The following is a 26,755-nucleotide window of genomic DNA, read 5'->3' on the forward strand; positions in this document are numbered from 1 at the left end:
TTTTTTAAAAGGAAGGAAGAAACCAAGAACTAAGGAATATATGGGATTGTGGCTTAGAATTCTGTAATATAAAATGTCAAGGAGAAGGATTTCTCCTAGAATGTCGCACCGTATCTCCCGCCAGGCTGAGAGAGAGCACTGCCTCCTCCCTCACACTTAGTCTCCTAGAATGTCCCACCGTATCTCCCGCCAGGCTGAGAGAGAGCACTGCCTCCTCCCTCACACTTAGTCTTTTGCTGTTCCTGAGGTTTCTGGTTGCTTCTCACAGCTCCAACCCTCCTGCCTTCCAGTGCATCATCGCCTGAGACGCAGCCAGCATTCCTTGAGTATAGCTGAACACATTTATCTTGGTTTTCCTTTTAAAGGGATTCATTTTCCAGGAGCAGCAGGTGTAGGGAGAGTGTAAGGTAAAATGTTTTTAGCACTTGGGTTTGATTTATAAATGGTACTGAGACATGCAAACTCATTTTGAGGATGTCATGGGATTAAACCACTAACTTTAATCAGTGCACAGCTTTAAATGGATACATCCATTTAGCCAAGTGGAGAGGAGAACTAGAAAAATTCTGTTTGAGATGGGTGAGCTGAGGCAGCTCTGGCCATGGCTACCACAACCTCGGTCTTTTAAATTCGCTGTAGGCACCTGCCCCTATTGCTCATCTAACAGGGTGTGTCATCCCAGACCCAGCAAGGGGGATGAAAAATGACAGAGAAGGAAAGTGCGCCCTTTCTCTTACAGGTCTCCACTTAGGGGGTGAAGGTACCACTTAGGAGTAGAAACTGACTTTTGAAATGGTCCGTGTGGGAGGAGCAGCCTCGCTGACAGGAAGAGAATAACAGGAGCGCCATTGCTCCCCTTCCCATCTATCTCTTCCCTGTGCTAGGGTTTTAATGGAGAGTGTAGAAACTAAATGTGGCGTTCTGCTTGCTGCCAGCAGGCCAGTTAAGGTCCTTAGTGAGGGCCGACTTTGCTAGAAGAGGCAGTAGAAACTTCTGTTTTCTGGGAGCCAGGCATCTCGCTTTCGTCACTCATGGGCTTCCTGCACAGCATCTCCAGGATGCAAGCCCGGAACTGGAAGGAAAGGTGTGTGTCATCCTTGCCCTACAAACTACTTAAACTCCACTTATTTATTTATTTATTTGGTTTTTCAAGGCAGGGTAGGGTTTACTTGATCTTGCAAGCTAGACTTTAGAAGGGCTGGATTAAGGGTTTGCAGAGGACTGGACGTAGATGGCGGTGCATGCCTTTAACTCCAGCACTTGGGGACAGAGGCAGGCAGATCACTGAGTTTAAGGCCAGACTAGTTTCCATAGAAGTCTGGGACAGTTGAGGCTACACGGTTTGACCCTATCTTAAAAAGGGGGGGGAAACTGCAAAGTTAGACATCTGTTACTACTGACGTTACTACGTTTTCACCAAAACAGAAAACTTAAGGGTAGGGATGTATAACTCACTACTAAGAATATTTGCCTGGCATGCGAAAGGCCTTGTGTTCAATCTCCAGCATTGCTAAGAAGGTTCCCAGTCCATCCCCCCTTTAGAACAACTTGGTCTTTCTGACTCAAGGTCTAACCTTTCTTCTAGTGTTTTAGGAACCACATCCTCCATATATAAGCCAACCAAGAGCTTCCTGGCTCGCTTGGACTCTGGACCTTTCCTTATCTATGAGGCCTGTGTGGCATCCAGGGTGCCGAGTTAAAACGTCAATAAGCAAAGAACCAGGGTCTAATGGGCCAGGTCCTCATGGGAATGTAGGTAGACAGCTTTACCTGCTTATTCATGAAGCCGTAGATGATGGGATTGTAGACACATGAGCTCTTGGAGAAGAAGGCGGGGATGGTGACAAAGCGTAAGTCTATCCCGTGGTTACGGTTGTTGACTATGTACATGGCCAGGGCAGCATAGGGCACGTAGCAGAGACAGAAGGATCCCACCATCACCACCACCATGTGGCTCACCTCCCGTTCAGCCTTCTGGGTCGTAGCTGACTCTTGCTGCTGAGCTGCCACCTGGAATTGAGCACAGGTCATACATAGCCTCTCTTCTGACCTCAACTCCAGATCTCTGAACCCTGCTGTGTAGTGAAAATCTCTCGCCGGCTCTTCTAGCTGAGTTTGGCTTTCCCTTGAGGGAGGCATCATGGAGGTGGATCTCAGCTCTTGGGCGTTAGGAAAGATGACCAGTCTCACTCGGTTTCCTCCTCTTCTCCCAGGTTTTTGTCCCCTTCCCCCACTGTCTCGTGCTGGGATAGAGCATTCCTCCCACCTGCTACTGAAGTGCTCTACCTACCGCTGAGTTGTGACTCCACAATTTTTCATTCCCCCTTCCCCACTCTTGCTAGCTCCCGTCTGACCACGGGTATTCCAGATGTGTGTCCTGGGGCAGATACACATGCTCTCGGTCCTGGAGCCTCCTGATTCACTCCTACCTGACCCTCTCAAAGGCCACTCACAGCTCTGAGAGTCCTCAGCAACTGCGAATAGGAGAAGCAGATGAGGGAAAGAGGCACGATGAAACAGAACACGAAGAGGAACCACGTGTAGTACTCGCTTCGATACTTGGTGCCAACTGTGTACCAGTCCGGGCCGCAGGAGCACTGCAGGCCCTCAGGGATGTACCTGAAAAAGGATCAAGAGTTCACTCGGCTCTCCCTGAGAGCTAGCAGGGTGGGAGCTGGCATTCCTGGATTAGCTTCTCCAGTTGGAAGGATACCAAAAAGACTGCAGTAATTCCAACTGCAAAGTAAACACGGATGTCTCCAGCTGCCCTTTTTCCTTTCTCTCCAAACTCAGATCAAAGAATAAAAGGCTATACCCAATCTCTCTTCCCACATCAAACCGCTACCCTGCCCTCTCACCTGCTCCAGCCAAAGAAGGGTGGGATGGACACTCCGATACCAATGATCCAAGTAACCAGGACCACCATCAGTGCATGCTTGGAGCTGAAGCGGAAGTTGCCAAAGGGCTTACAGATGACAATGTAGCGCTCGAAAGCCAGGAAAGCCAAGGACCATCCTGTCACTAGACCTGTGGCAAATGTGAAACAAACAGAATAGACAGCCTCACCCAGCCTGGAGTGGAATACAAATGTAACTGAGTCCAGAGAATCGGAATAGCGGTTAATGCTCACGCATCCTAGTTCGGTCAAGTACTCAGGGTGATTAAGAGCCTGCTCCAAACCAGAAGCCCGGCTCCAGGTTCCAATCCTGGAGTAACATCCTTTGCCGCTCCCTAGCCCCGGTTGCCTATGGTGCTGTACCTGCTGCAGAGCCCAGGAAGGCCTCCAGAGCACAAACGTGGGGGCCAAAGATGAAGTAGCCGTGACAGCTGGCGATAAAGACAGTGAAGACGGAGAAGCTGCAGAAGAGGAAGCCCCCGAGGGATACATTGACCAGGATGTAGTTGAGGGGCTGCCGCAGCTTTTTGTAACGCAGTGTGGCCACCAGCACTATGGCATTTAGTGGGGTCCCTGCGAAGAAGACAAACCCCATAAAGGCTGCCTGGAGGTGGAAAGCCCAGGCAGGAGCTATGTGGTACTGAGGCCCGTCCCAGGGCCCCACGGAGGAGATATTGCGGAACAGGTAGAAATCATCCTCTCCTGACATCTTGTGCTTGGGATGCCCTCGCCACCACCTCCAGTCCCTCTTATAGATTGTTCTTCTGCTTTGCCCCTCCCCACAGCACCCTCATTTAAAGACACAGTGGGACTCTGAATGACCCTAAGCCTCCCAAAGATGAGGTCCAAGATTAGGGCTCTCTCCACCCCCACCTAAACCTTTCATGATCCCAAAGCTGATTGTGTTCTTCAGAGGATAACAGATTAGGGTCAGGGAACCTGGATCTGCAAGACTGGGTGCTGAGGTGGATCAATATTGGTTCCTGTGGCCTGGAAGATGCTGACCTATATCCACTGCAAATGCCACCACACAACTTGTCCCCCGCCTCCGCACCTCACCCTGGCCCTTTGTGAGAGGTGCCCATCCTGAGTGTCCCTATCCAGAGCGGCTGACAATCGGCCTCTGGAAATGGGAAGAGAATGAGTGGGGAGCACCCTTGGGAGCATTTTTTAATTTTTTTAAAATGATATTTTATGTACACTGGTGTTTTGACTGCATGTGTGTCTGTATGAGGGTATCAGACCCTCTGGAACTGGAGTTACAGACAGTTGTGAGCTGCCATGTGGGTGCTGGGAATTGAACCTGGGTCCTCTGAGAGAGAGAGGCCAGTGCTCTAACCACTGAGCCATCTCTCCAGCCCGCTTTGGGAGCACTCTAAACAGCCATGATGGGACATGACAGAAGCAGCTCCACCCTGCTCTGAGTCCCGGCTGTGCCTGCTTCTGTGTCATTGAGCCTCTGCGGTGAATCTTCCTACTTGGACCTCCGGGCTGCCTCTTAGATTTGACTTCTTTTAGATTAGGACAGGAGAGAATGATACTCTTGTGAATGAGGTGATGGACACCGAGTTAGCCTCTTGGCATGGAAATGGATAAGGCCACAGTCTCCCAAAGCCTGCCCTTAGTGACACACTTCCTCCAGCAAGGGTCTGCACCCTGAAAGTTCCGTACCCTTCCTCCCCCCTCCCGCTATCATCAGCTGTGAACCAAGTGTTCAAATACATGACCTATGGGGGCCATTTCTTATTCAAACCACCGCAGCAAACTAGAATATGGGGGCTAGAAAGATGACTCAGTGGTTAAGAACATTGGCTGCTCTTAAGAGGACCCAGGTTTGGTTCCCAGCATCCACATGTGGCTTACAAGTAACTCCAGTTCCAAGGAGATCCATCACCTTCTTTTGGCCTCCACAGGCACCAGACATGCACACAGTGCTCATACATACACATAGACTGGGAAATAAAAAAAGCCGGGCGGTGGTGGTGCACACCTTTAATCCCAGCACTTGGGAGGCAGAGGCAGGCGGATCTCTGAATTCACGGCCAGCCTGGTCGACAGAGTGTGTTCTGGGAAGACTGCAGTGGGTAGCCATTAATGCAGTCATCTGGTCAAAGGGCTAAGAGTAATTGACTATTGAGTGCTCAGCCATAAATGAAGCATCTATATCAATTCCGCGTGTGTGTGTGTGTGTGTGTGTGTGTGTGTGTGTGTGTTAAGCCAGGGCTGGAGAGATGACTCAGTGTATAAGAGTACATACTGCTCTTCCAGAGGACCCAAGTTCAGTTCCCAGCATCCACATAGAGTGGTTCACAACTGCTTTAACTCCATCTTCAGGAGATCCGGTTGTGTGTGCATGTGCACACAGACACATACACAAAGAATCCTAAATACAAATTAAAATAATTTAAAAAATGCATTAAACAAAAAAACAAAACCCAAAGCCACAGCCACACCTGACCATGGTATTTGTTGCAGTCCCTTGACTCCTACTTAAGTCAAAAGCATAGGAGGAGACACGTCAGCCATGTTGGAAAGAATGACATTCCCATCTGCACACGCAGGTTACCTCACATAGATGATCATGTAGTGGTACATTATTTGTGTTTTAATAAATAACACTTGCCTGAAGATCAGAGGGCAAAGCAGCCATACTAGTCAACCATACAGGCCAAGGAGTCGTGGCTCACACCTTTAATCCCAGGACTCGGGAGACAGAGGCAGACCGATCTCAGTGAGTTCAAGGCCACCTTGGGCTACGCGAGATTGATCTGTCTAAAAGAGAAACAGAGCTCACACAAAGGTGGGATCTTGGGATCCCGCACCTTTAATCCCAGCACTAAGGAGGTGAAGACAGGAGTGGTATGCCTGGGCAGAGAGAGGAATATAGAGAAGAGACAGGAGCTCAGCGGAGTGTGGGGTCTGAGGAGTTGTGGAGACACGTTCTTGCCTTTTCGATCTGAAGATTTGGTAGAAGTAAAAGGTCTCTCTAGTGGTTGACTGCTTTGCCTTTCTGATCTTCAGCTTGAACCCCAATATCCGTCTCTAGGTTTATTCACGCTACATGCTCACCCACAGGTAAGATTCTGCAGAGATTGCTAGAAAAATCCATCTGAGGGTCCAGAATCTACCTGTGCAGGACCTGAGGACAGGGCCAGAGGTCACCTGACAATTGCTCAGCCAGCATCCTGCAGGTCAGTCTCTGCTGTCTGCATATGGTTTCTGGCTGCCATGGATTTCAAACAGCCTTGGCTCTCTTACTCCTAATGTAAGGTTAGGTGGTAGGCACCTCTTTGTCCTCTCTGATGTCCAGATACCTGCGAAGACAGTGCCCTCCCATGTCAGAGAGGTGGGGAGGAACCCAGACCCAGTTACAATTGATGATCCAGTGAGGCTTAAGCCAGAAAAGCGTCACTGTTATAGACGCGACATACTCATTTACATAATTCGAAGTTCAAGAGAGTCTATGTAAGAGTTGGCGTAAACCAATGCAAACCAACTATTTTTGTGATTATGAAAGATAAGAGTGCATCTCTGGGAGACATTGGTGAGATAAAATAAACAATGTCCTCAACACCAGACACAGAAATCTACCACTGGATCACTGACTCCCAAGATGAACTCACAACACGTAAGCCGGAAGCACTGGGTGAGGTGGAATTCCAGAAGTCCATGGGACTCCTCTGGTCCAGGGAATGTCTTGTATCTGGAGCCTTGGGATTTATTTCTCCTGATCCTAATCCTTTTTCTTCTCTGCTTAGTATTGATAAAATTCAGATATCACCAAGAGAATATATGGTAGCATTTCATTCTACCCAGGCTCCAACTACTTGGTCACTCCTTCCAAGGACAACTAGGGTTAGCTTGTGCCCCAGGACACACGCGGAGGTCAGAGGACAACCTATGGGGGCTCCTTCCACCATCTGGGTCATCCGCCTTGGCAGCAGTCACCCTTACCCACTGGGCCATCTTGCCAGCAGTGTTACTGTGCTTCTCATGCAGAGGTGCCAACGTTGACAGTGAGCTTGACATGTTTTGTGACAATTCTGCTGAGTACTGACCCACAAAGCTCTCCAGATACATGAAATCCGGAAGGCCTGGCATGCTCTGGCAGACATGGGGGAGTCCCCAGTGATCTGCCCAACTGAAAGCCGTCCTCGCACTTGGGAGAGAGTGAGGAAGCTCCAGAGGTTCAGCAGGGGTCTCTCTAGAAAATTCTACCTGTGTCTCCTTTGATGTAAAAGCACATGAGTAATGGTGGACCTGGATTTCTACAGCATGGATTCAGGGCACCGCCATTTGAGCCTGGCACTAAACTGTAGGCAGATCCTGATGGATTTCCATCAGGGAACTCCCTCCCCGCCCCCCTGCCCTCCATCCCATGCAGGAAGCAACAGAAAGCATGAGGGGATGGTTCGTGATGCCCAGACCGCAGAGACGAGAAACCTGGCAATCAGGACACAGAGTTGTGCTCCAGAGAGGCCACACAGAGAACAATCCTGTCCCAATTTTAGAACCTCCCCCACCCCAGAGTCCCGGCCAGGACCTAAGTGGAGTCTCAGCTCTGAAACGTCTTCAGTGACGTCCCTGCGGGAGCAGCGTCAGCCCCTGACACGCCCATCAGGGAGCGTGTGCGCTGAAGGCTTGGAATGACAGGCTGAGCCGACTTCTATTTATAAGTCAGCTGACAGCATAGGAACGGCGACAGGAAAAGCTTCTCTCGTTTGGCGAAGGGATGAGTGCACCCCACCCCCCATGGTGGGCCAACAGAGCAGTCATAGGGTACAGACACTCCTGAGTGGCGATAATAAAACTTTACAGCCCAGGGGCAAAGGAACGCTGGTCAGCCCATGCTTCAGAAGGGTCACTTCACAGGGCCCCCCTGCACATCTGTTTCCACTCGTGATTTTGTGTGTGTGTGCACATTCCTGAGACTTTCATTGGCTCATTTATTCCTCCCACAGCCTCTGCTGAGTGGCGACTACAGGCACAGTATGGAGAATTTGGTGAGGTCTGTCCTGTCACGTGCATAAGCAGAACAGGCCTACAGTTCTGCTGAGAGCCACTGGTTCAAAGCCCAGGCACAGGGTTAAACTCGAAGACCCCTAAAACAAGTCTCTGCCCACTGGGAGCGCCCCACTCACAAGAAGCCCCTGCCAAAAGCAAGAAAGGACTCCATATGTGTTAGATGGGGAATAGGCCCAGCACAGACCACTGTGTCTGCTACACGGGTCTACTACACGGTCCTAGCACCTGAGCCATGATTTTGGCTCTCACCTCTTTGGGGAGTCTTCCCACCTGCCGGACCCCAACCTGCACCACCCATAGGCTGTGTGCGACTCACCCTTGTGTGAATGGAAACTCTTAGAAATGGACGATGCCTATGTTAAAGGTCCTGCGGGATCGGTCGACTGACTAGAATTTCGTAATTGTGTGAGTTGCCAAAGCAGCTCGATTGGAAGAACATTGGTCTGAAGAATTTATAATGGTGGAGAGTTGGAATGTTGCCGATCTGGAGCTACATTATCTTGGCTATCTTTACCCGTATTAATAGCCATTGACTGCCCATCCCTGTGTCTGAGAATCCATGTGATTATCACATGAAACACTTTAGAATGACTTAACAGACCATCATCCTAAAAGAATATCATCAGACAGCAGCTGCAACCACAGCAGAGATTTCCCCCGCTTTGCTCTGATCCACCTACCTGACATTCCCATCTGATCATTTGGAAGGGTCTCTAACTTACCATACTCTCGGGATGTAACTTTAAAACCTTTTGAACCTCCCACCGCTCTGGAAAATGGTATTTGAGGCAACCTGATTCTATGTCCTTGGGCCATGTTGCTCATATTTGCCTCTATCCTCCTCATTTTAGAGACGGGATCTCACTACGCAGCCTCAGATGGCCTGAAACTTGCTATGTAGTCCCGACGGGCATCAGCCTCCTGAGCCTTGGGTTAGAGGCTGTGCCGCTGCCTGGCCTCAGAAACTACCTCCGAACTCTCTGAGATGGGAGCTGTTTTGGAGTTGACACTTAGCAGCTTCCCTGGACCACGGAGCAGAGCTGGCCGGTGTGGGGAGGGCCGTGTAGGTGTGTGAGGATGGATCCCCGTCTCCAGTCTTCTAGTCTGGGAAGCTGCGCATCCTGCATTGAAAGCCGCTTCAGACGCAGATGACTACAGAAACGGAAGCTAGGCAAGAGGAAGTGGTTCAACAACTGGAGACACTCAGTGAATGCAGACAAGTGTCCTTAGCTCGCAGCAGGGAACATGGACCTCACCAGGCTGTCCCACTGTCAACAGGTTGGCAAAGCACAGCGTACGTGCTTGGCCTAGCCGGCAGCAGCAGTAAGTGGCTACTCTTCTAGTGGGTCCTTCCCGTCTTGGGGTACCGCTATAGACGCTTGTGCTGCAGAGCTCTTTACAGCCCCTCACCTTGTCCTCACCCTCACCTTGTAAGGTAGGCAGGGCAGGTGTCGGCGTTCCAAGCAGATGGAAGAAGACTAGGTAAGTCAGCCAATGTGGCAAGAGTGAGCGGGGTCCAGCTTCTGGGTTATCACCCAGGAGTTTAGCGATGTGGAGAAACTTTTTTTGACCAGGAGCTAAGAAAGAAAAACAGCTCTTAACTGACTGCAAGAACAGTCCTAGGGCTACCCAGAGAAGAGATACCTGCTGGGGCCTGGCCTTCTTTGCCTGCCAGGGCCTGGCCTTCTTCCACCTACGCATTTGGAAGAACGAGGTCTGTATGAAGCCCCAGGCAGGGGAGTTGCTGTGTGACTGAAGAAAGGGCCCAGGAGCAAGGCCTGCTGGAGCCTTGCCTGCCTGGGCTGGGAGCCAGCCTGAGAAGAGGAGCAGAAAAACTGCTGCTAGGAACCACAACTACTGCTACTAATGATGGTGATGTGGCAGAGAGGACACATCTGGCCAGGGATAACTACCAGTGGCTCGTTGGTCTAGGGGTATGATTCTCGCTTAGGGTGCGAGAGGTCCCGGGTTCAAATCCCGGACGAGCCCTGTCTTTTTCTGTTCCCCCTTGGCCAGTTGCCACGTCCATGGCCTGCTCATGCCAGAGGTATGACTGAAGGATCTTGATGTGATGGCAGCTGTCAGTCACCTCAGAGTCTTGGTCTGTATATACACCTTGTTATTCCAAGTGGTCAAACTGGACAAGCGTGGCTGTGGTTACCAGGCTTCCACTGGGAGACCTGGGTGAGAGGAGTCATCTACATAGCACTAGGACCTACCTGGAAACCTGGTTCTTAACCCTTGAAGTTTCTAGAAATGCCTCATGGTCACACTGGAGCAAGGACGAGTTCTATAGCAATGTTTCAGTAAAGCAGGTATATGGGGGGATTTTACTAAAAGAAAGAAAGAGAGAGAGACAGACAGAGAGAAGAGGATGGAGAGGGTGAGCATGAGAGAGAAACCTACTGAAAAAAAAACACAGTGACACAGCAGGATTTGTGTAGGCTTTCCCAGCTTCTTCTACTTTTCCTGACCAAGAAGTACAAACTACATAGAAAACTCAGTCAGCTGTGTAACAGTCAAACTCAACCATGCCCAGGCACTGAGGGCTGCTCAAAACACTGCCACTCAGGGTGGGACTCACCTGGCCCTACACCTTGCAGAGAAGCTATTGGCAGTTGGTGGCTGCCGGGGAAGGAAAAAATCAGTTTTGTTCTGGCATGGAGCCCCTCCCATGCTCCATGGGGTGGGGGCACACCCATGGACACACCAGCAACACTAATTCAACTCAGGGAGTTAAAAAATAGATAAAGAGGCCTGGCGGTGGTGGCACACGCCTTTAATCCCAGCACTCGGGAGGCAGAGGCAAGTGGATCTCTGGGAGTTCGAGGCCAGCCTGATCTACAAGAGCTAGTTCCGGGACAGGCACCAAAAACTATGGAGAAACCCTGTCTCGAAAAACCAATATATATATAAGGGGCATGTTGGGGCAGAGGCTGTGGGGACAGGGAGGAGGTGTGGGGAGTAGATAGCATCAGGATACATTGACTACATGTATGAAATTGTCAAAAATAAATTTAAAACAAAGGAAAAGTTGTCGGATAATCAAAACGTACCCTATCTACAGCTGTTCCTTAAGGCCTTCCATAAACTCTGTGCCTCAACCCTTTCTTGTGGACACACCAGGGAGAATTCCTCACCTCGTGTCTGTCCTGAAGGGGATCAGCAGCCTACTGTGCATGTGTTCCCCAGTCAATGCTTCGGACTCATCCCCAGCCATGTAGAGCTGCTTCCTGTATGATCCCTTACTGGTCCATCTTCTATATGCTCAGTAAGAGTGCCCCAGTTGGGGCTGGAGAGATGGCTCAGTGGTTAAGAGCACTGACTGCTTCTTTCAGAGGACCCAGGTTCAATTCCCAGCACCCACACGGCAGCTCACAACTGTCTGTAACTCCAGTTCCAGGGGATCTGACACCTTCGTACCAATGCACATAAAATAAAGTTAAATAAATAATATATGTTTTAAAAAAGTGGCTTGTCACCATCTTTGAAAATATTCCATGTTCCTCCTGGGGGGGGGAACAGAAGAACATAGCTAACAAGAGCTGGGATAACACATGAAAACTTCTACACAGTAAGTACACTACAATCAAGACAAGAAAGCCAACTGTAATGAAAATAACAACGACTATAACGAGAGCATTGGGGGAATAAAATAAATAAAACATTAAGAAATAAAAACAGGGGCTGGAGAGATGAGATGGTTCAGTGCTCAGAGGACCTGGGTTTGATTTCCAGCACCCACATGGCAGCTTACAGCTGTCTGTAACCCCAGTTCCAGGGGATCCAACACATAAAATAAATCTTAAGAAGGGCTGAGGATGTTGGATGCTTGCTTGCCTAGTGGTGTCCATCTGGAATCTCAGCATCAGGATGTGGAGACAAAAGAACCAAGCGTTCAAGGTCATGGAAGCTGGGGACCATGATGCACCACACAGATTAGACTCAGAGAACTAGTGAGCTAGAAGATAGAGCTAGTAAAAATCACTCAAAATTGCTGGGCGGTGGTGGCAGAGGCAGCGGGATCTCTGTGAGTGAGCTACAGAACAGTAAGGAGTACACAGAGAAACCTTGTCATAAGAAACAGAAACAAACAACAACAAATCATTCAGAAATGGGACCAAGCAGAAAAATATTATGACAAACTATGAAAGAATAGACACAAGGGAGAGAATGATCCACAGGCTAAGAGGCTGTCGTATTTAAAAAAACTGAGAATTTCCCAGACTCAAAACCCAGGCATAAGGGGCTGGAGAGATGGCTCAGTGGTTAAGAGCATTGCCTGCTCTTCCAAAGGTCCTGAGTTCAATTCCCGGCAACCACATGGTGGCTCACAACCATCTGTAATGAGGTCTGGTGCCCTCTTCTGGCCTGCAGACATACATACAGACAGAATATTGTATACATAATAAATAAATAAATTAAAAAAAAAACCCAGGCATAAATCCTCAGGTTGAAGAATCCTGAGCTCACTAGGGTGGTAAAATTATAAAGACAAAGAGAAAGGAAGATCTTCAAAATGGTTAGAAAGGAAAGTACCTAGCTGCTGTTGGTAGCTGTGTGTGTATGTGTGTGTGTGTGTGGTATGTGTGTAGTATATGTGCATATGTGTGTGGGATGGGGTGGGATGGGGTGTGTGGTATATGTATATGTATAGTGTGTGTGGTGTGTGTGGTGTGTGTATGGTATAGGGTGTGGGGGGCTGTGGTGTATGGTATATGTGTATGGTATATGTATGTGTATAGTGTGTGTGGTGTGTGTATGGTATGGGGCGTGGGGGGTTGTGGTGTGTGGTATATGTGTGTGTGTGGTGTGTGGTATGTGTTTGCATGGTGTGTGTGTGTGTATGTGTGTGGCGTGTGTGTATAGTGTGTTTATCTGTGTGGTGTGTGTATGTGTGTGTGTACATGTGTGTATGTGTGTGGTATGGGGGATGGGGGGTGGTGTATGTGCCATGAAAACCAGATGTAAGTTGTTGTCAGGTGTATTCTATTCCTCTGCATCTTATTTTTTAAGACAGGGTCTTTCCCTGAACCTGGAGCTTGTCATTTTGGCTAAACTGCTGGGCAGCAGGCCCCTAGGAGCCACATGGCTTCACCTCCCAGTGCTAGAGTTATGAGTGCATGCTGCCATGCCTGGATTTTGAAGTGGATCCAAACTCAGGTCTCATGCTTAAACAGTATTTTACCCAAAGAGTCATCTCTGAAGTTTAAGGTCAATCTGAACTACCTAGCAAGTTCCCAGCCAGTGTGGATTACAGAGTGAGACCTTGTTTCAAAACAAAACAAACAACAAAACAAAACAAAAAGTCCAAGAAAGAAAAATCCATGTCCACCTAACTTCCATTGAAGGAATATAAAATCCAGGCGTTTCAAGAAAAAGACTGAGAATAATCGCCAAGCAATGACTTTCACTGACATGCTGTAAATACATTTCATAAAAAGGAAACAGAAGCACGCAAGAAAGAGTGGAATGCAAGCAGAAGTGGTGAACAGAGGAATTTATAAATATATCAGAGAGGCTGGAGATCCATTAGTGGCTCAGTCGGTCGAGATGTAAAGGGAAAAAGATTATAGGATCTAGCTGCAGGAAGCCCGGGTTCTATCCGCATTAACTGGGTGTGGTGGTGCACACCTCTAACCCCAGCCCTGGGGAGATGGAGACGGAGGATCAGAAGTTCAAGATCATTCTTAGGGCTCCAGCCCTAACATAAGACAAAAAAAGAAACCAGAGGGTGACAATGACAGACTACAGAATGGGATGGTGGAGATGAGGCTTAGTGGGCTTAGAAACAGGTGGAAACCCAAAACACCAGACTGAAATTCTGGGACCAGGAAAGGAGAGCATTGGTATGCGCTCAGGAAAGGAGAGCGTTGGTATGCGCTCAGGAAAGGAGAGCGTTGGTATGCACTCAGGAAAGGAGAGCGTTGGTATGCGCTCAGGAAAGGAGAGCGTTGGTATGCACTCAGCCACTTCCGTTGGCCAGAAAAACATGGTGACTTCAGACTTAGAGATTGAAGAACATGGCTGGGTGTGGTGGCGGTGGACATGCTACTTTTAACTTGGGAGGCAGAGGCAGACAGGTGTCTGTAAGTTTGAGGCTAGTTTGTTCTACATAGTGGGCTCTAGGCTAACCCACAATGAGACCATCTCAAAAACAAAAACAAAACAAAATAATAATAATAAAAGGGGAGAGCAAGGGGTGGGGGGCTGGAGAGATGGCTCAGAGGTTAAGAGCACTGACTGCTCTTCCAGAGATCCTGAGTTCAATTCCCAGCACCCACATGGTGGCTTACAACCATCTGTAATAAGATCTGGCACCCTTTTCTGCCTGCAGGCATAGCATACATGCAGACAGAACACTGTATACATAATAAATATAAAAAAAAACAAAAGGGGAGAGCAGGGAACGAAGGAAGGGAAAGAACTGTAGAAAAATGTACCTGGAGACCAGCATGAGTGGCTTCTACACCAGCAGCGGCTGGGAAATAAAGATAAATACATCCACAAACTCTGGCCTTTAAATTGGCCCAAGGACTTTACGGAGCAATTTGGCAACAATTAGTAAAATTTTGAGACACCCATTCCATGACCCAGAAATTCCCTTCTAGTTGTCTGCCCTTGGGACGTAGTGACATATGCCAGGAAGGCATATATAGAATTGCCAGTTGCAGCATTTGTTTTATTATGAAAACCTGGAAGCAGCCCAGACGCCCACTAGAGGACGGCCAGAGCTCTGTGGAGATGCTATGGGCACCTACAATTTTCAGGTTTGCACATGAAAGTGGATAATGTAATATTATTTAGACAGGTGTCCAAACCACACAAATTAAAATTATGTAATTTTTGCGAATATATGTGTACAACATTCTTTCTTTCGTTTTTTTTCCGAGACAAGGTTTCTCTGTGTAACAGCCCTGACAGTCCTGGAACTAGCTCTGTAGACCAGGCTGGCCTCACATTCACAGAGACCCCACCTGCCTCTGCCTCCCAGGTGCTAGGATTAAAGGTGTGCGCCACCATGCCTGGCTAAAGTACAACTTTCAAACCAAGGATGGTCAGGGTTGGGTTTTTCCAGGCCCCAGGCTTCTAATTCAGATAAGGGCTGACACAGATCTACAAAGTAGCAAGGAAACTTTATTTAAAACCAAAGCAAACAGTATGGACCAGAAAGAAATTCATGGGGTCAGTGGTCCACAGGGTGAGAGACTGTTCAGGGACCCCAACTATGACTTGAGGCTTCCCTTTATGGGGTTCAGCAATGGAGTTTTTACTAAAGTGCAGAATCATAGTAGCTCTCTGTTTTGATTAATATACATATATAATATATGTTTTGATCATATACGCATTTTCACATATCCCTTTCCATAATGCATCTGGCTTTAATTATAGATGCACCCAATTATACATAGGCGTAAGATGACAAATACGGCATTATCCCTAAAAGTTTACTCAAGGACACAGCTTTCCCCTCCTGTGGGCACACACCCCAAACCCAGTGTAGGTAGGACTGCCTTCTGTTCTTTCTACTCAGATGCATCGGGAATATATCTGTCTTTTATTATTGTTGTTGTTGTTGTTGTAAGACTAGCCTTTAACAGCTGAGACATCTCTCCAGCCCCATTGGGAATACATTTGAATAAAAACTTGATAGTTGTTAGGGATGGAGAAACTTGAACTATTGTTTAAAGAGTGGTGTGTGTGTGCCCTGATGGGGTCCATGGCAGCTGGGGGCATTGCTAGGAGAGGGCTGTGCGTGCATAGCACATGCAGGTGAAGATCTAGGTTGCTAAGCACTTTACAGGAGGGAGGGAGTGTGCATAACTAAACCCAGACAGGATCCCGAGATGCTACACCAGTCCCTGTGCTTACTTACCTCAGAATCAAATCTGGCAAGATATTAATTGTCCTGGAGATACGGCTTAGGGAATAAGAACGCTGGCTGTTCTTCCAAAAGACGTGAGTTCAATACCCAGAACTGACATGGCAGCTCACAACCCTCTAGAACTCCACTCCCAGCAGTCCAGCGCCCTCTTCAGGCCTCCTTGGGCACTTCGCACATGCAGTGCACAGATATAAATGCAGACAAAATGTTCACACACCTTCAAATAAGTAAATTTTAAAGATATAGTTTAAAAAGTAAAATTACTTCTGGGAGAAATAAAGTCAGTTTTCTTTAATGATGGGACCCCCTGGTAGGCCAACCACACTCCAGGGCAGGCCCTGCTCCCAAGGGTAAGAAGACAATAAAAAATGGGTTTGATTAAAAAAAATAAAAGAAGATAACTCAAAGCTGAGGGGATAGGTAGTGAGAGGTGAGGGTGGAGAGTGTGGACATGGGATGAGTGGCGGATGGTGAATAGAATCAAAATACACTGTACGAAATTTTCAAAGAATTAACTAAAATATAACATTTTCAAAGAATTAACCAAAATATGAAGTTTGTAAAATTTAAAAGTGGCTAGGGATGTAGCTGGCAGTGGGGCACTTGCCTGCCCTGCCCAAGCTGCAAGCTTCAGTCCCCAGAATCCCATGATAAGGAAAGTGATATGAGCAGTCCGCTGTGCACACGCTTGTTACATTAATCTTTGAACTTCACTTTTCTGCACGCTGCAAATGCTCATTCTAAAAATGTCTAATGGTTGCTCTGAGCATTTGGAAACAAGGGTAACGGGGGATAAATGGCAGCATCAGTCCTCAGAGCGGATGATCTCCCGGGATGGGTTTGGTGGTGAGGTTGAGTCCTAAACCCTGGGATTATGAGGTTTAATCCAGATAATCCCTCTAAGATAATCACCTGGCTACCTGGCCTTTCAGAAACACACCCCAGAACGACAGCCCCCCTCCCCAGACCTGCTAAGGTCTCTCCTTCTGACCCCTAAGTTCACCTCATCTCAACTTCATACTGGTCCCAATAGTGTTTGCCTCCTACTAACAGACTGGTTCAGGTCCCCCTGAGTGTTGCCCCAGATCAACAGTGAGCGATGACCTGCACCCCAGGAACCAGGGAGAGATTAGTCCTAATGCTCAGGATTTAGGCTTCCCTGAGGAGATCTTGGACTCCTGGACGGCACAACTGACAACTTCTTTCTTTCCACTGGCCTACTGCCAACCACTACTATGACCTGCTGCTGAGACAGAACCAGGAGGTGCACAGGGCAGAGTCACCACGTTTCCAGAATGCATCTCCTTTAGGTCCCCCGTGGCAGCCACTCTCCATCATCTCTAGCAATGACCTTGCCGCCCAAGTCTGGGGGGACGACCTGCAGGACAATAGGCTTGCCCACGGGTTCTTCTCCATGGCCGGATTACTACGGCAGTGGGGCTGGTGTGGGAACCTGTCCCCTGGGGAGATGGTGAAAACAAAACACCCTTTGTTCCTCCATCACCAGACTGGGGTGGTTGGGACTCACTACTGACTTTTGGGCATTATTGTTAATAGGGAACATGAGTGTAAATTCTGTAATGAGTGATGAGGGCATTATTAATGTAGTTGAAAGAGTCATGTTTACTCCTTTGTTCCTGGGGCCAGGTTCTTTGCTGGAAGCTGAAGATATGAAAATGACTAAGGATGCTTCCCAACCTTGACGGCAGGAAATACTGCGATGCTGCCGGGAGGGGAGAGCAGAGCAGAGGTGTCTAACAAGGAAGGGCTGGGGTGTCCGGAGACTCTCAGCCTGGGACTGAAATTACTGATAAGCAGGGGATGTGCAGGCAGAGAAGCGCTTCGTTCCTGTGGAACAAGGAGGGCCTGGCCTCCTGGGGAGGTCAACACAGCCAGCCCACGTCCAAACTCTAGGAATGAGACTACAAGAGAAAGGACGGTTGCAGTGTGACCAGCTTAGAAATCACCCCACAAGTAGGACTCGGGAAGCCCGTTTCTGTGTACCCACTTCTGACCTGAACGAGACCATCTGACGTGTCAGATCTGCCTCAAGATCAGTATCACCTCTTGAATGAATAGTTGAAAAATTGAAATAAGCCCCGTGGTTTCCCACACCTTCTGACAGAGGAAATATCAACAGTGCCCACACGGAACAGGCCATAGGGGGCGTGACTAAAGGACAGGCGACAGGACAGGTCTTGGTGCACTGAGGCAACACGGGTGGACTACGGAGGGCTCCTTCTAAGTCGGTCTTTGGCTCTGGCTTGGGAAAATCGGGGAAAGCAGCGATCATTGCCTTGCAGTTGGCACATTCAGGTCTCAACTTCCCTACCCTCCAGTCCTGCAGCAGCTCTGGGGCACGTGAGGCCACCGGGAGGGGACGGGCTCAGTGAACTGCGGCTATGGGGGCGCTGGCCCTACGTGGAGATCAAGGAAGTGCGCGCGTGTCTGCGCATTTGCAGAAAACAGCCCATTCTTGTTTATTCGGCCTCAATCACCAGGCAAGACCAGGCCCTGAAACCCAGCGCTGAGCAGTCCCTACGAGCGGCTGACCCAAGGTGGGTTCTGTCGCCAGAACCAACCCATCTTGTCACTCCTTGGGAGCATCCTTAAGTCCAGGTAGCTCACATTCGCTGTGCAGGCGCAGCAGACCGGGAGCTGCCTCGAGTGAGCCTTGGGCACTTTGTTGACAGGCGCTGAGCCTCTTGTGCAGGTCCCTACTCGGTCCGGAGCTGGGGACGGACAGGGAGGGTTTCCGGGCGGCAGCAGGCGGGCACCCGCGTCAGGTGGCCAGGCCAGGCCCCGCCCCCTCGGCCCGCCCTCTCTCCTCCCTGCGCACCGGGCTCCCGGTCCCCGGCCCCGCGGCTGCGGCTTCTGCTCGGGAGGCGGCGGCGGCGGCGGGAGCGGCCATGGAGGCAGGCGGCGGGGCCGGCGCGGGAGCCGCGGGCTGGAGCTGCCCCAGCCCAGGTCAGAGCCGCCCCTCCCTCAGCTCCCCACGCTCCTTCCCCCTCGGCTCTCCTTCCTCCTGACCCCCAGGTGCTCCGGGTACTGCTGAGTCGGCCCCCTCCACCCTGGCCTCCACCGGAGACCTCTCTCCATCTTTGGACCTGGGGCGTCCCCTCCCTAGGGGTCACTCCTCAAGCGCTCCCCACCTCATCTCTCCAGCCCGACAGTGCTCCAGCTCGTGAGGGGCGGCAGGAGCTGGGAGGGGGGCTTTAGCGCCTGCACCCTTACAATTCATAAAAGCTCTTGACCACGGTGAGGGTGGAACGGGCGAGGTCTAGTGAGGGAGGAAAGGAGAGAGGAGAGGCCTGGGTTGGAGCCCCTTTCCTCCTGGTCCGGCCGCCCCTCCCTCCTCTGCCTTGCGCCACCGCATCCTCCCAAAGCCTTCTTTCTTAGTTCCCATCCTACCCCTCTTCTCCTTGTGCCCCAAGCTAAACACTCACCCCCATTCTGTCTGGGCGAGGGAGAGGAGCCGGCAACATCCTGGAGCAGAGGTGCTGAGATTGGGCAGCGCCGGGCTGGGGTCCTCTCCTTAGGCGGAGCGTGAGAGGTGGCGGAGGGTGTAGATTCACAGAGCCGGGCAGAGTGAGTCAGGTTTCTCCAGTGGGATTACAAATTCCGGGGTTCTCGGACAAGAACACACGTCCCTTTCTTTCCCCTTAGTCCCCAGCCTCTCTCGAATCCTACTGTGCCTACTTTCTCCCTGCTCACAGGACCCACAGTAACCACTTTAGGAGCTTATGAGGTATCTGAGGGTTGTGAGAGGAAGAAAGGCCAACGCTGGGGGTCCCTGGAACGCCGTGGGATGCAAGCTATGGAGGGTGAGTTTCCTGGGGAGGGGAGAAGAAAGGCTTTCCATCACCCTATTCCCCAGTCCCTTTCCATCCTCCTTCGGTCCCTGACCCCGGAGCTCTGAGCCAGGACATGGCCCTTCCCTCACTTCATCTCAGGCCCCTCCTCCCTAGTGGCAGAGCTCCAGGCCTCCCCTGGGCTCAGGCATTGATGGAAGTTTGAGCACATCCCTTTGGGCTCCAATCACCCAGCTAACCAGGTTGTGTGTCCTGGGGGAGCTGCCAGACAGAAAGAGGTCCTGCTGAAAAGAGCCTGGAAGCAGCTTTTCAGCAGGGGGCTTGTTCTCGCTGCCTGCTGACCTGGATCCCGAGCTGTCTCTCCTTTTTAAAAGCCAGGACATGGACGTGTGAACTGTCTGGTGCCACCACCTTTGAAAGGAGCCTTGCAGCTTTAGTAAGAGGGTGCTTAGGAGAGAGCTAGGTGAAGCCAACTTCCAACACCACACCCATGGGACAGGGCAGGTAGGACCAACACATTACGCAGGATTTCCTGGGAAGTGTCCCCAGGCCCTTCTACAGTTCAATACAGGCCTCACCTAGCGGCTTGATGGCACAAGGAGTCGCAGATGAACCCCATGCTGTTCGTATTAGAAAAGGGAAACCAGAGATTCAGAATTTAGAAACAAGGCAGTCTCCACCAAGACAAGATTGCTGTTTATGAGAACTGCATTGCAGTAAAAGGAGTGCTCACCAACCTGAAAATGTTACCAGTACCAATTCAGGGTTTGTTTTGTTTTGTTTTGTTTGTTTTTGAGGCAGGATTTCTATGTGTAGTAACCCTACCTATCCTGGGACTGGCTCAGTAGACCAGGCTGGTCTTGAACTCACAGAGATCTGCCTGCCTCTGCCTCCCAAGTGCTGGGCCCACTCCTGGCTCCAATTCAGTGACTGTTTATTTTTGCTTTTGCTTGTTTGTTTTTGTTTTTGTTTTGTTTTTTTGAGACAGGGTTTCTCTGTGGTTTTTTTTTGGAGCCTGTCCTGGAACTAGCTCTTGTAGACCAGGCTGGTCTCGAACTCAGAGATCTGCCTGCCTCTGCCTCCCGAGTGCTGGGATTAAAGGCGTGCGCCACCACCGCCCGGCGCTTGTTTGTTTTTAAAAATAATTTAAAAATAATTTATTTTTACTTGCATTGGTGTTGGGTGCCCTGGAACTGGAGTTACAGATGGTTGTGAGCTGCCATGCTGGGAATTGAACCCAGGTCCTCTGGAAGAGCAGTCAGTGCTCTTAACCACTGAGCCATTTCTCCAGCCCCTCCAACTCAGTTTTTAAAATATGTTAACAGTACTGGAGAGATGGCTTAGCAGTTACCCAGTGTTTGATTCCCAGCACCCACAGGCAGCTCATAACCATCCTATAAGTCAGCTCCAGGGGATCTAATACTCTCTTCTTTCCCCAAGGGTACCGCATGCTCATGATGGACAGACATACAATCAGGAAAACACACAGAGGCATTAGACAGACCGACAGGCAGACAGACAGACAGACAGACAAATACATAAAATAGAGGTGTAACATGGCAGCTTTTATGCATTAATTCAGCTTCAGACCTTGAAAGCCAACTTGGGTCAGCAGGAAAGAGGTGGACCTTATGGTACCCCTTAGGAAAAAAATAAATGTAGAAAATTTCAAAACAGTATTTGATAATATGCATTTGGAAGGATTCCCACATTTACCCAGAAGACAACTCAGAGTCTTTTCCTTCCAATGTCTTCCTTCTTTACCTACAGGCCAAACCAGTGCTTTCCTATTATGAAAAGGCTAATATTTTGCAAACCACCCCGAGCTGGGTTGTTTTTCTTTGTGTCCCAGCCTTGCCCCATTTGGCCTAAATACGCAGCTGGTGTCTGAATGTCTAGATCCTTCCTTCACTCCTGGCCCCGCTACCCAGTGATCAGAGTAGAAAGAAGTGCCAGGTGTCTTCATGCAGGCTCCTTGTCGGTGAGCCAGCATGAGGGTGCTGTAAGGGCGGTAGACATTCAGTATTAGGAGCTTGGAAGCGGGAGAGGCTACTTCCAAACTGGACCCACCAGAGCCTCACCATGAGTTAAGTCCTGCTGGGGGAACCTCGGAGGACACCAGGTGGCACTATTCTACTGTTCAGGTCCTGGGGTGGTGACATGATGCAGGACTATTGAGGGGAATGGGTACAGACTCACTGGTGAGACCGACCGTTGTCTCTCCTAGGGGAGGTGTTACTTCCAGCTCTGTATGAGGAGGAAGAGGAGGAAGAGGAGGAGGAAGAAGAGGAAGAGCTCGAAGAAGATCAAGTGAAGAAAGGAGGGAGTTTGGGGTCCCTGTCCGTGAGCAAGCACCGGGGCCTGAGCCTCACAGAGACTGAGCTGGAGGAGCTAAGGGCTCAGGTGCTCCAGCTGGTGGCAGAGCTGGAGGAGACCCGTGAGCTTGCTGGGCAGCATGAGGATGACTCCCTGGAGCTTCAGGGTGAGCACCTGTGATGGGCAGGAGGGCTGGGCCCAAAGGCTCTGTGTGTCCCCAGTTCCAAACCAGATGTCCCTCTCACTTCAGGGCTCCTGGAGGATGAGCGGCTCGCCAGTGCTCAGCAGGCGGAAGTATTCACCAAGCAGATCCAGCAGCTTCAAGGTAATGCCCCCCAAGGCTCGACAGCTACTGGCCACCCTGATCACAAGGTCACTGCCCCCCAAGGCTAGACAACCACTGGCCACCCTGATCACAAGGTCACTGTCCCCCAAGGCTAGACAGTCACTGGCCACTCTGATCACAAGGTCACTGCCCCCCAAGGCTAGACAGCCACTGGCCACCCTGATCACAAGGTCACTGCCCCCCAAGGCTAGACAGTCACTGGCCACCCTGATCACAAGGTCACTGCCCCCCAAGGCTAGACAGCCACTGGCCACCCTGATCACAAGGTCACTGCCCCCCACAACTAGACAGACACCGACCACCCTAACCACACAAACCTCACTGGTACCTTTACCTCTCTCTTCTCTGTTCTTTCTTTTCTCACCACTTTGTTCTCTTCTTGCCTTAATTTCCTGTCTTTGCATTTCTACATGGTGGTCCTGACCTCCTCTTCTCTTTTCTCTGCCTCCCTTTTCTCTTCCCAGCCTCCTCTTCCACCTCCCACATCCCTGTTCACCCATCTAGGGCTGGGGTGGATGACCAAGATTGAGTTCTAGGCTATATTTCTTTTTCTGGTTCCTCCAAGGGAGTCATGGGGAGAGCAGAGAGTCAATGGTGTATGATTGGGGGACACACCATGTGTCTTTGAAGGAAACAGATAAGAACCTGAGTTTGCAGCCCCCCAAATCCTATCTTCCAAAGCCCGTGTCCCTTTGTCTCAGAAAGCAGGAAGGCAGGCGTCCCACATTTCGCTGCACTACCAAATAAAGAGGGAGCTTTTGTTACTTCTCTGGGCTTCCGGAGGGTTTTGAGGATCTGCCCTAGAAAACAGCAGGGACTCTGTAGAGAGAGCTGAGATCAAGCCAAATAAAAAGTATAACCATAAGCAGAGGAGAAAGGTCTGGAAGCTGTCCTGGTGAGAGCAAGCGAGTGTGTAACCTGAGGAGCAGAAGAGAAGGGTACAAGATGTAAGCCAAGGGAGAGGCAGGAAAAATGACAGAGACGCACGGCTCAGGGAGCGAGGAAGCGTGGGTGCTTCATCCGGGCTTAGCTTTATCATGTACAAATTTCGTTACCTTGGGCAGGCCACTTTGATCCCTCTGAGTCTTGGTTTCTTTTTCTTTTCTTTTCTTTTTCTTTTTGTTTTTTTTCAAGACAGGGTTTCTCTGTAGCTTTGGAGCCTGTCCTGGAACCAGCTCTTGTAGACCAGGCTGGCCTCGAACTCACAGAGATCCTCCTGCCTCTGCCTCCCAAGTGCTGGAATTAAAGGCGTGCGCCACCACCGCCCAGCCTCGATTTCTTGTCTATAAAATGGGACACACTCCTTTGTCTGTCAACTATTTGTGGAGCTCCATTATATTTAAAGAAACCAATAAAGAACACAATTGATCAAATGCCTGAGGAGTAGATTCCACAGCTGGGCAGGAGGGCACAGAACTGTAATCCCAGTATGTGGGAAGTAAAGGCAGGAGAATCAGGAATCTGATGCCAGCCTTGGCTTCATAGTGAGTTCAAGGCTATGTGGGCTTCATGAGATCCTGTCTCATTAAAAAAAAAAAAAGTAAATTGTAAGGAAAATGTAAAATGAGTTCAGTTGACAATAAAGGCAATACATGTATGAATGCAATATAATAGGTGATATGTGGATGGGGATGAGATGGGTTAGTTTTACATAGATGACTTCAAGGAGATGGCACTTGAGTAATGGGAAGGGTCCAGTCGTTCAAAATCTGATGGGAGGACCTGCTGGGCAGAAGGAACTGGGACGCGAAGGTCCAGAGATGAGAATGAGCTTCATGTGTTGGGGGATAGAACCGAGGTCACTGTGAAGAGCATCTGAAGGACCCTGGCAAGAGGAAGGCAAGAGGAAGGCAGAAGTCTGGCTACAAAGGCCTTTTAGGTCAGCTGACAGGGCTAGCTTTCTGTGTGAGTGAAGCAGACACCACGGGAGGTATTTTCCAAGGCTTTAGTTTACTTTTGTCTTTTTCCTGCAGAGTTGGGGTGGAATCCAAGGTCTTTGTCAAGTGTTCTACCACTGAGCAACAGCCCTAACCCTCTGAAAGAGTCCTGTGGAATCCAGGAGAAGGAGAGGGAGTATGCTTGTTTCCTTGAATTAAGGCTGTCGAAATGGAGAGGGTTCAGAACATGTTTGAAGGTGGAGCCTTCATGACTAGCTGGAGAAAATGGTGATACTTAACTGACTTGGAAAAGCTTGGCAAGAAATGAGTTTGGGGACTAGGGAAACCATTTAAGAGTTTTATTTGCAGGATGAATTCGATGCCCAAATGAGTACATGAAGGAAGCATTTGAATGTGTGGATCCAGAACTGGGGGAGAAACAAGGCCTGGAAATGAGATTTGATCATTTTTAACATGCAGACGGCATTATAATCTATGGGAGCTGGGCATTCAGTTCCACCAAGAGATACCAGTGGGAGAGAAAGGGTCTGTTCTCTAACTAGAGGCCCAAGGTAGGAGGAGGAATGAACAAAAGAAATGGTGATAGAAGGAACACCTCAGTTCATCCTGTCCTGAAAGCCAAGAGCAGAAAATGCTTCAAGGAAGAGACGCTCCACTGTGTGAAAAGCTGCGAAGGCAAGTGAGGTGGCCGCTGGCGTTGGCAAGATGGAGAACCGGGAGACAGTGCAGATTGGATTGGAACTGGAGAGAAAACAGGAGGTCAAATGGAGAACTGAGTACAGGGCATGGCGGTGACCATTTTAACGAGAAATGAGGGACAGTGAAGCGAGCTCAAGGGAGAAGGTTTTGTTTTAAGGTCAGGTTTTGTTTTTGATCTTGTTTATACGATGAAAGAAAAGGCCAGTTGAGCCAAGACTTTGCTTAGATAAGAACCTTCCTTTCCTTCCAGTATGGAGAAGTCTGAAAATCTGAAAGACCACGAGGGGAAAGGAGTTGTAGCTAGATTTATTTCAGCGATCCCCAGGTGAGAGGCTGCGGGTCTCAAACCCACCCAAGTCCCACCCCGCAGGAGGAATCTGAGACGGGTCCCTGCGCACGCGCGTTGCCCGTTTCCGCCAAGTGGGGGCGCTCGCGGCCTCGGAGGTACCTGGTGTTCAGAGGCCGTTCCGGCCGCCACTGCCCCCCGGGGCGGCACTGGCCGGGAGGCGGGAGGCCCCCCTGGGAGACCGCTTGGGGGGGGCCGGCGAGATGCAGTCCATAACCAGTAAGTGCGAGTCGCCTTCCCTGCCCCGCTAGCCGACTCCCGAATCCTCCACCGCGCCCGCCCCGACGGCCCCAGCCCGCAGTCAACCGGCGCCAACTCTTTGGAACCTCGTCCCTGCCTTTCCAGCTCCTGACTGGGCTGTCCCATCTAGCTTCCAGGATAGGCCTGGCTCCTCGCCACCCATCCCTACCCCAACTCCCATGATCTGAGAAGGGAGTTTACAGAGTGAGGTTTGAGGGCTTGCTAGGGAGACGGAGGTTAGTCGCGCCCCCGCCCCCCGAATGCCCAGCCCAGGTCCTGGGTCCTCATCATAGTGTCCAGCTGACCCCCCACCCCCGTTGTCTCCCCCCCCCCCACCTAGACTGAGCTGAGCGTCTGGATCTCACCCCGTAACTCCTTGTGCTGTGGAGTATATTTGTGTCGTGGGGTGCTCTGGCTATGAACTTTATGAAAGCAGAGGACATGCTGTTTTACTTCCTTTCAAATAGGAAGTCAGAGCCTGGGGATGTGGTTCAGTGCCTAGCATACTTGAGGTGCTGGGTTCAATCCCTAGTAAAGGAATGTAGAACAAAACAAAATCCAGGAAGTTACGCAGCCTAGTGCATATGCTTGATGGAGGGGGTCCTGGAGACCTCTTCTCCCGGACCGGATGTGCCTACCTAACGTTGGTATCTGCCATCTATCCAAATAGGTCCTTTTTCCCTTCTCCGCTCTCCATACAGCTTGACACAGGCCTAGTGAGTTGGAGACCAGCCTGTGCCACAGAATTAGATAGTGTTTTTAAAAAACAAAAGAGGCTGGGCGGTGGTGGCGCATGCCTTTAATCCCAGCACTCAGGAGGCAAAGGTGGGCAGATCTCTGTAAGTGAGTTCGAGGCCAGCTTAGTCTAGAGCGAGTTCGAGGCTCAAGCAATTCTCTTGCCACAGACTCTAGATTGCTGGGGCTACGGGCATGTACGACTATGCCCTTAAATTTGTCTTATAAAATTCCTAGGTTCTCTTAAACATGTAATTCTGTATACAGAGACAAAATTCAGTAAAAACCGAATGAATGAGCCCCTCCCTCGTGCATGAATACAGTAAATATTTATTGAGCTGCATTCTGCTAAGCACATTACCAGATATGGGAGCTGTAACGGTAAACCAAACAGGCATGTTCCCCTTTTTCATTGTTTGTACCCAAGTGTGGATAGAAGCAAACACAAGCAAACATGCTGTAGAGTTCAAGGAGTCGTAAGAGCTCTGAGGATGTCTTTTGGAGGCGGTGGAGGAGAAGCTAGGAAAAGATAAAATCTGAATGTTTGGTTGAGTGAG

General features: G+C 49.9%; 2 protein-coding genes and 1 non-coding gene across 17 annotated transcripts in view; 2 read left to right on the forward strand and 1 right to left on the reverse strand.

Moving 5' to 3' along the window:
• Positions 1–677: 677 nt before the first annotated feature.
• Opn1sw (opsin 1, short wave sensitive) lies at positions 678–3,605 on the reverse strand. The gene is made up of 5 exons (XM_075953807.1): positions 3,260–3,605; positions 2,859–3,027; positions 2,454–2,619; positions 1,771–2,010; positions 678–1,072 (listed from the first exon to the last, which is right to left on the reverse strand). Exons 1-5 carry the CDS (start codon positions 3,603–3,605, stop codon positions 953–955), a joined length of 1,041 nt encoding a protein of 346 aa, XP_075809922.1. The 3' UTR covers positions 678–952.
• A 6,233-nt stretch (positions 3,606–9,838) lies between these two features.
• Trnap-agg (transfer RNA proline (anticodon AGG)) lies at positions 9,839–9,910 on the forward strand. The gene has a single exon. It is a non-coding gene; the product is annotated as a tRNA-Pro (tRNA).
• Positions 9,911–18,616: 8,706 nt separating this feature from the next.
• Ccdc136 (coiled-coil domain containing 136) overlaps positions 18,617–26,755 on the forward strand; it is a 30,820-nt gene continuing 22,681 nt past the window's right edge. For 12 of the 15 annotated variants that reach the window (XM_075953793.1, XM_075953792.1, XM_075953795.1 and 9 more), the window contains exons 1-4: positions 18,617–18,773; positions 19,523–19,630; positions 21,846–22,100; positions 22,185–22,259. In XM_075953793.1, the coding sequence (XP_075809908.1) occupies positions 18,716–18,773; positions 19,523–19,630; positions 21,846–22,100; positions 22,185–22,259 (496 nt within the window). In that variant the 5' untranslated portion in view covers positions 18,617–18,715. The remainder of the gene's footprint in view (positions 18,774–19,522; positions 19,631–21,845; positions 22,101–22,184; positions 22,260–26,755) is intronic. The other 3 variants (XM_075953801.1, XM_075953802.1, XM_075953803.1) reach the window with 2 other exon arrangements.

This window comes from Microtus pennsylvanicus, chromosome 19, assembly GCF_037038515.1.
Source record: "Microtus pennsylvanicus isolate mMicPen1 chromosome 19, mMicPen1.hap1, whole genome shotgun sequence".
Lineage (NCBI taxonomy): Eukaryota > Metazoa > Chordata > Mammalia > Rodentia > Cricetidae > Microtus > Microtus pennsylvanicus.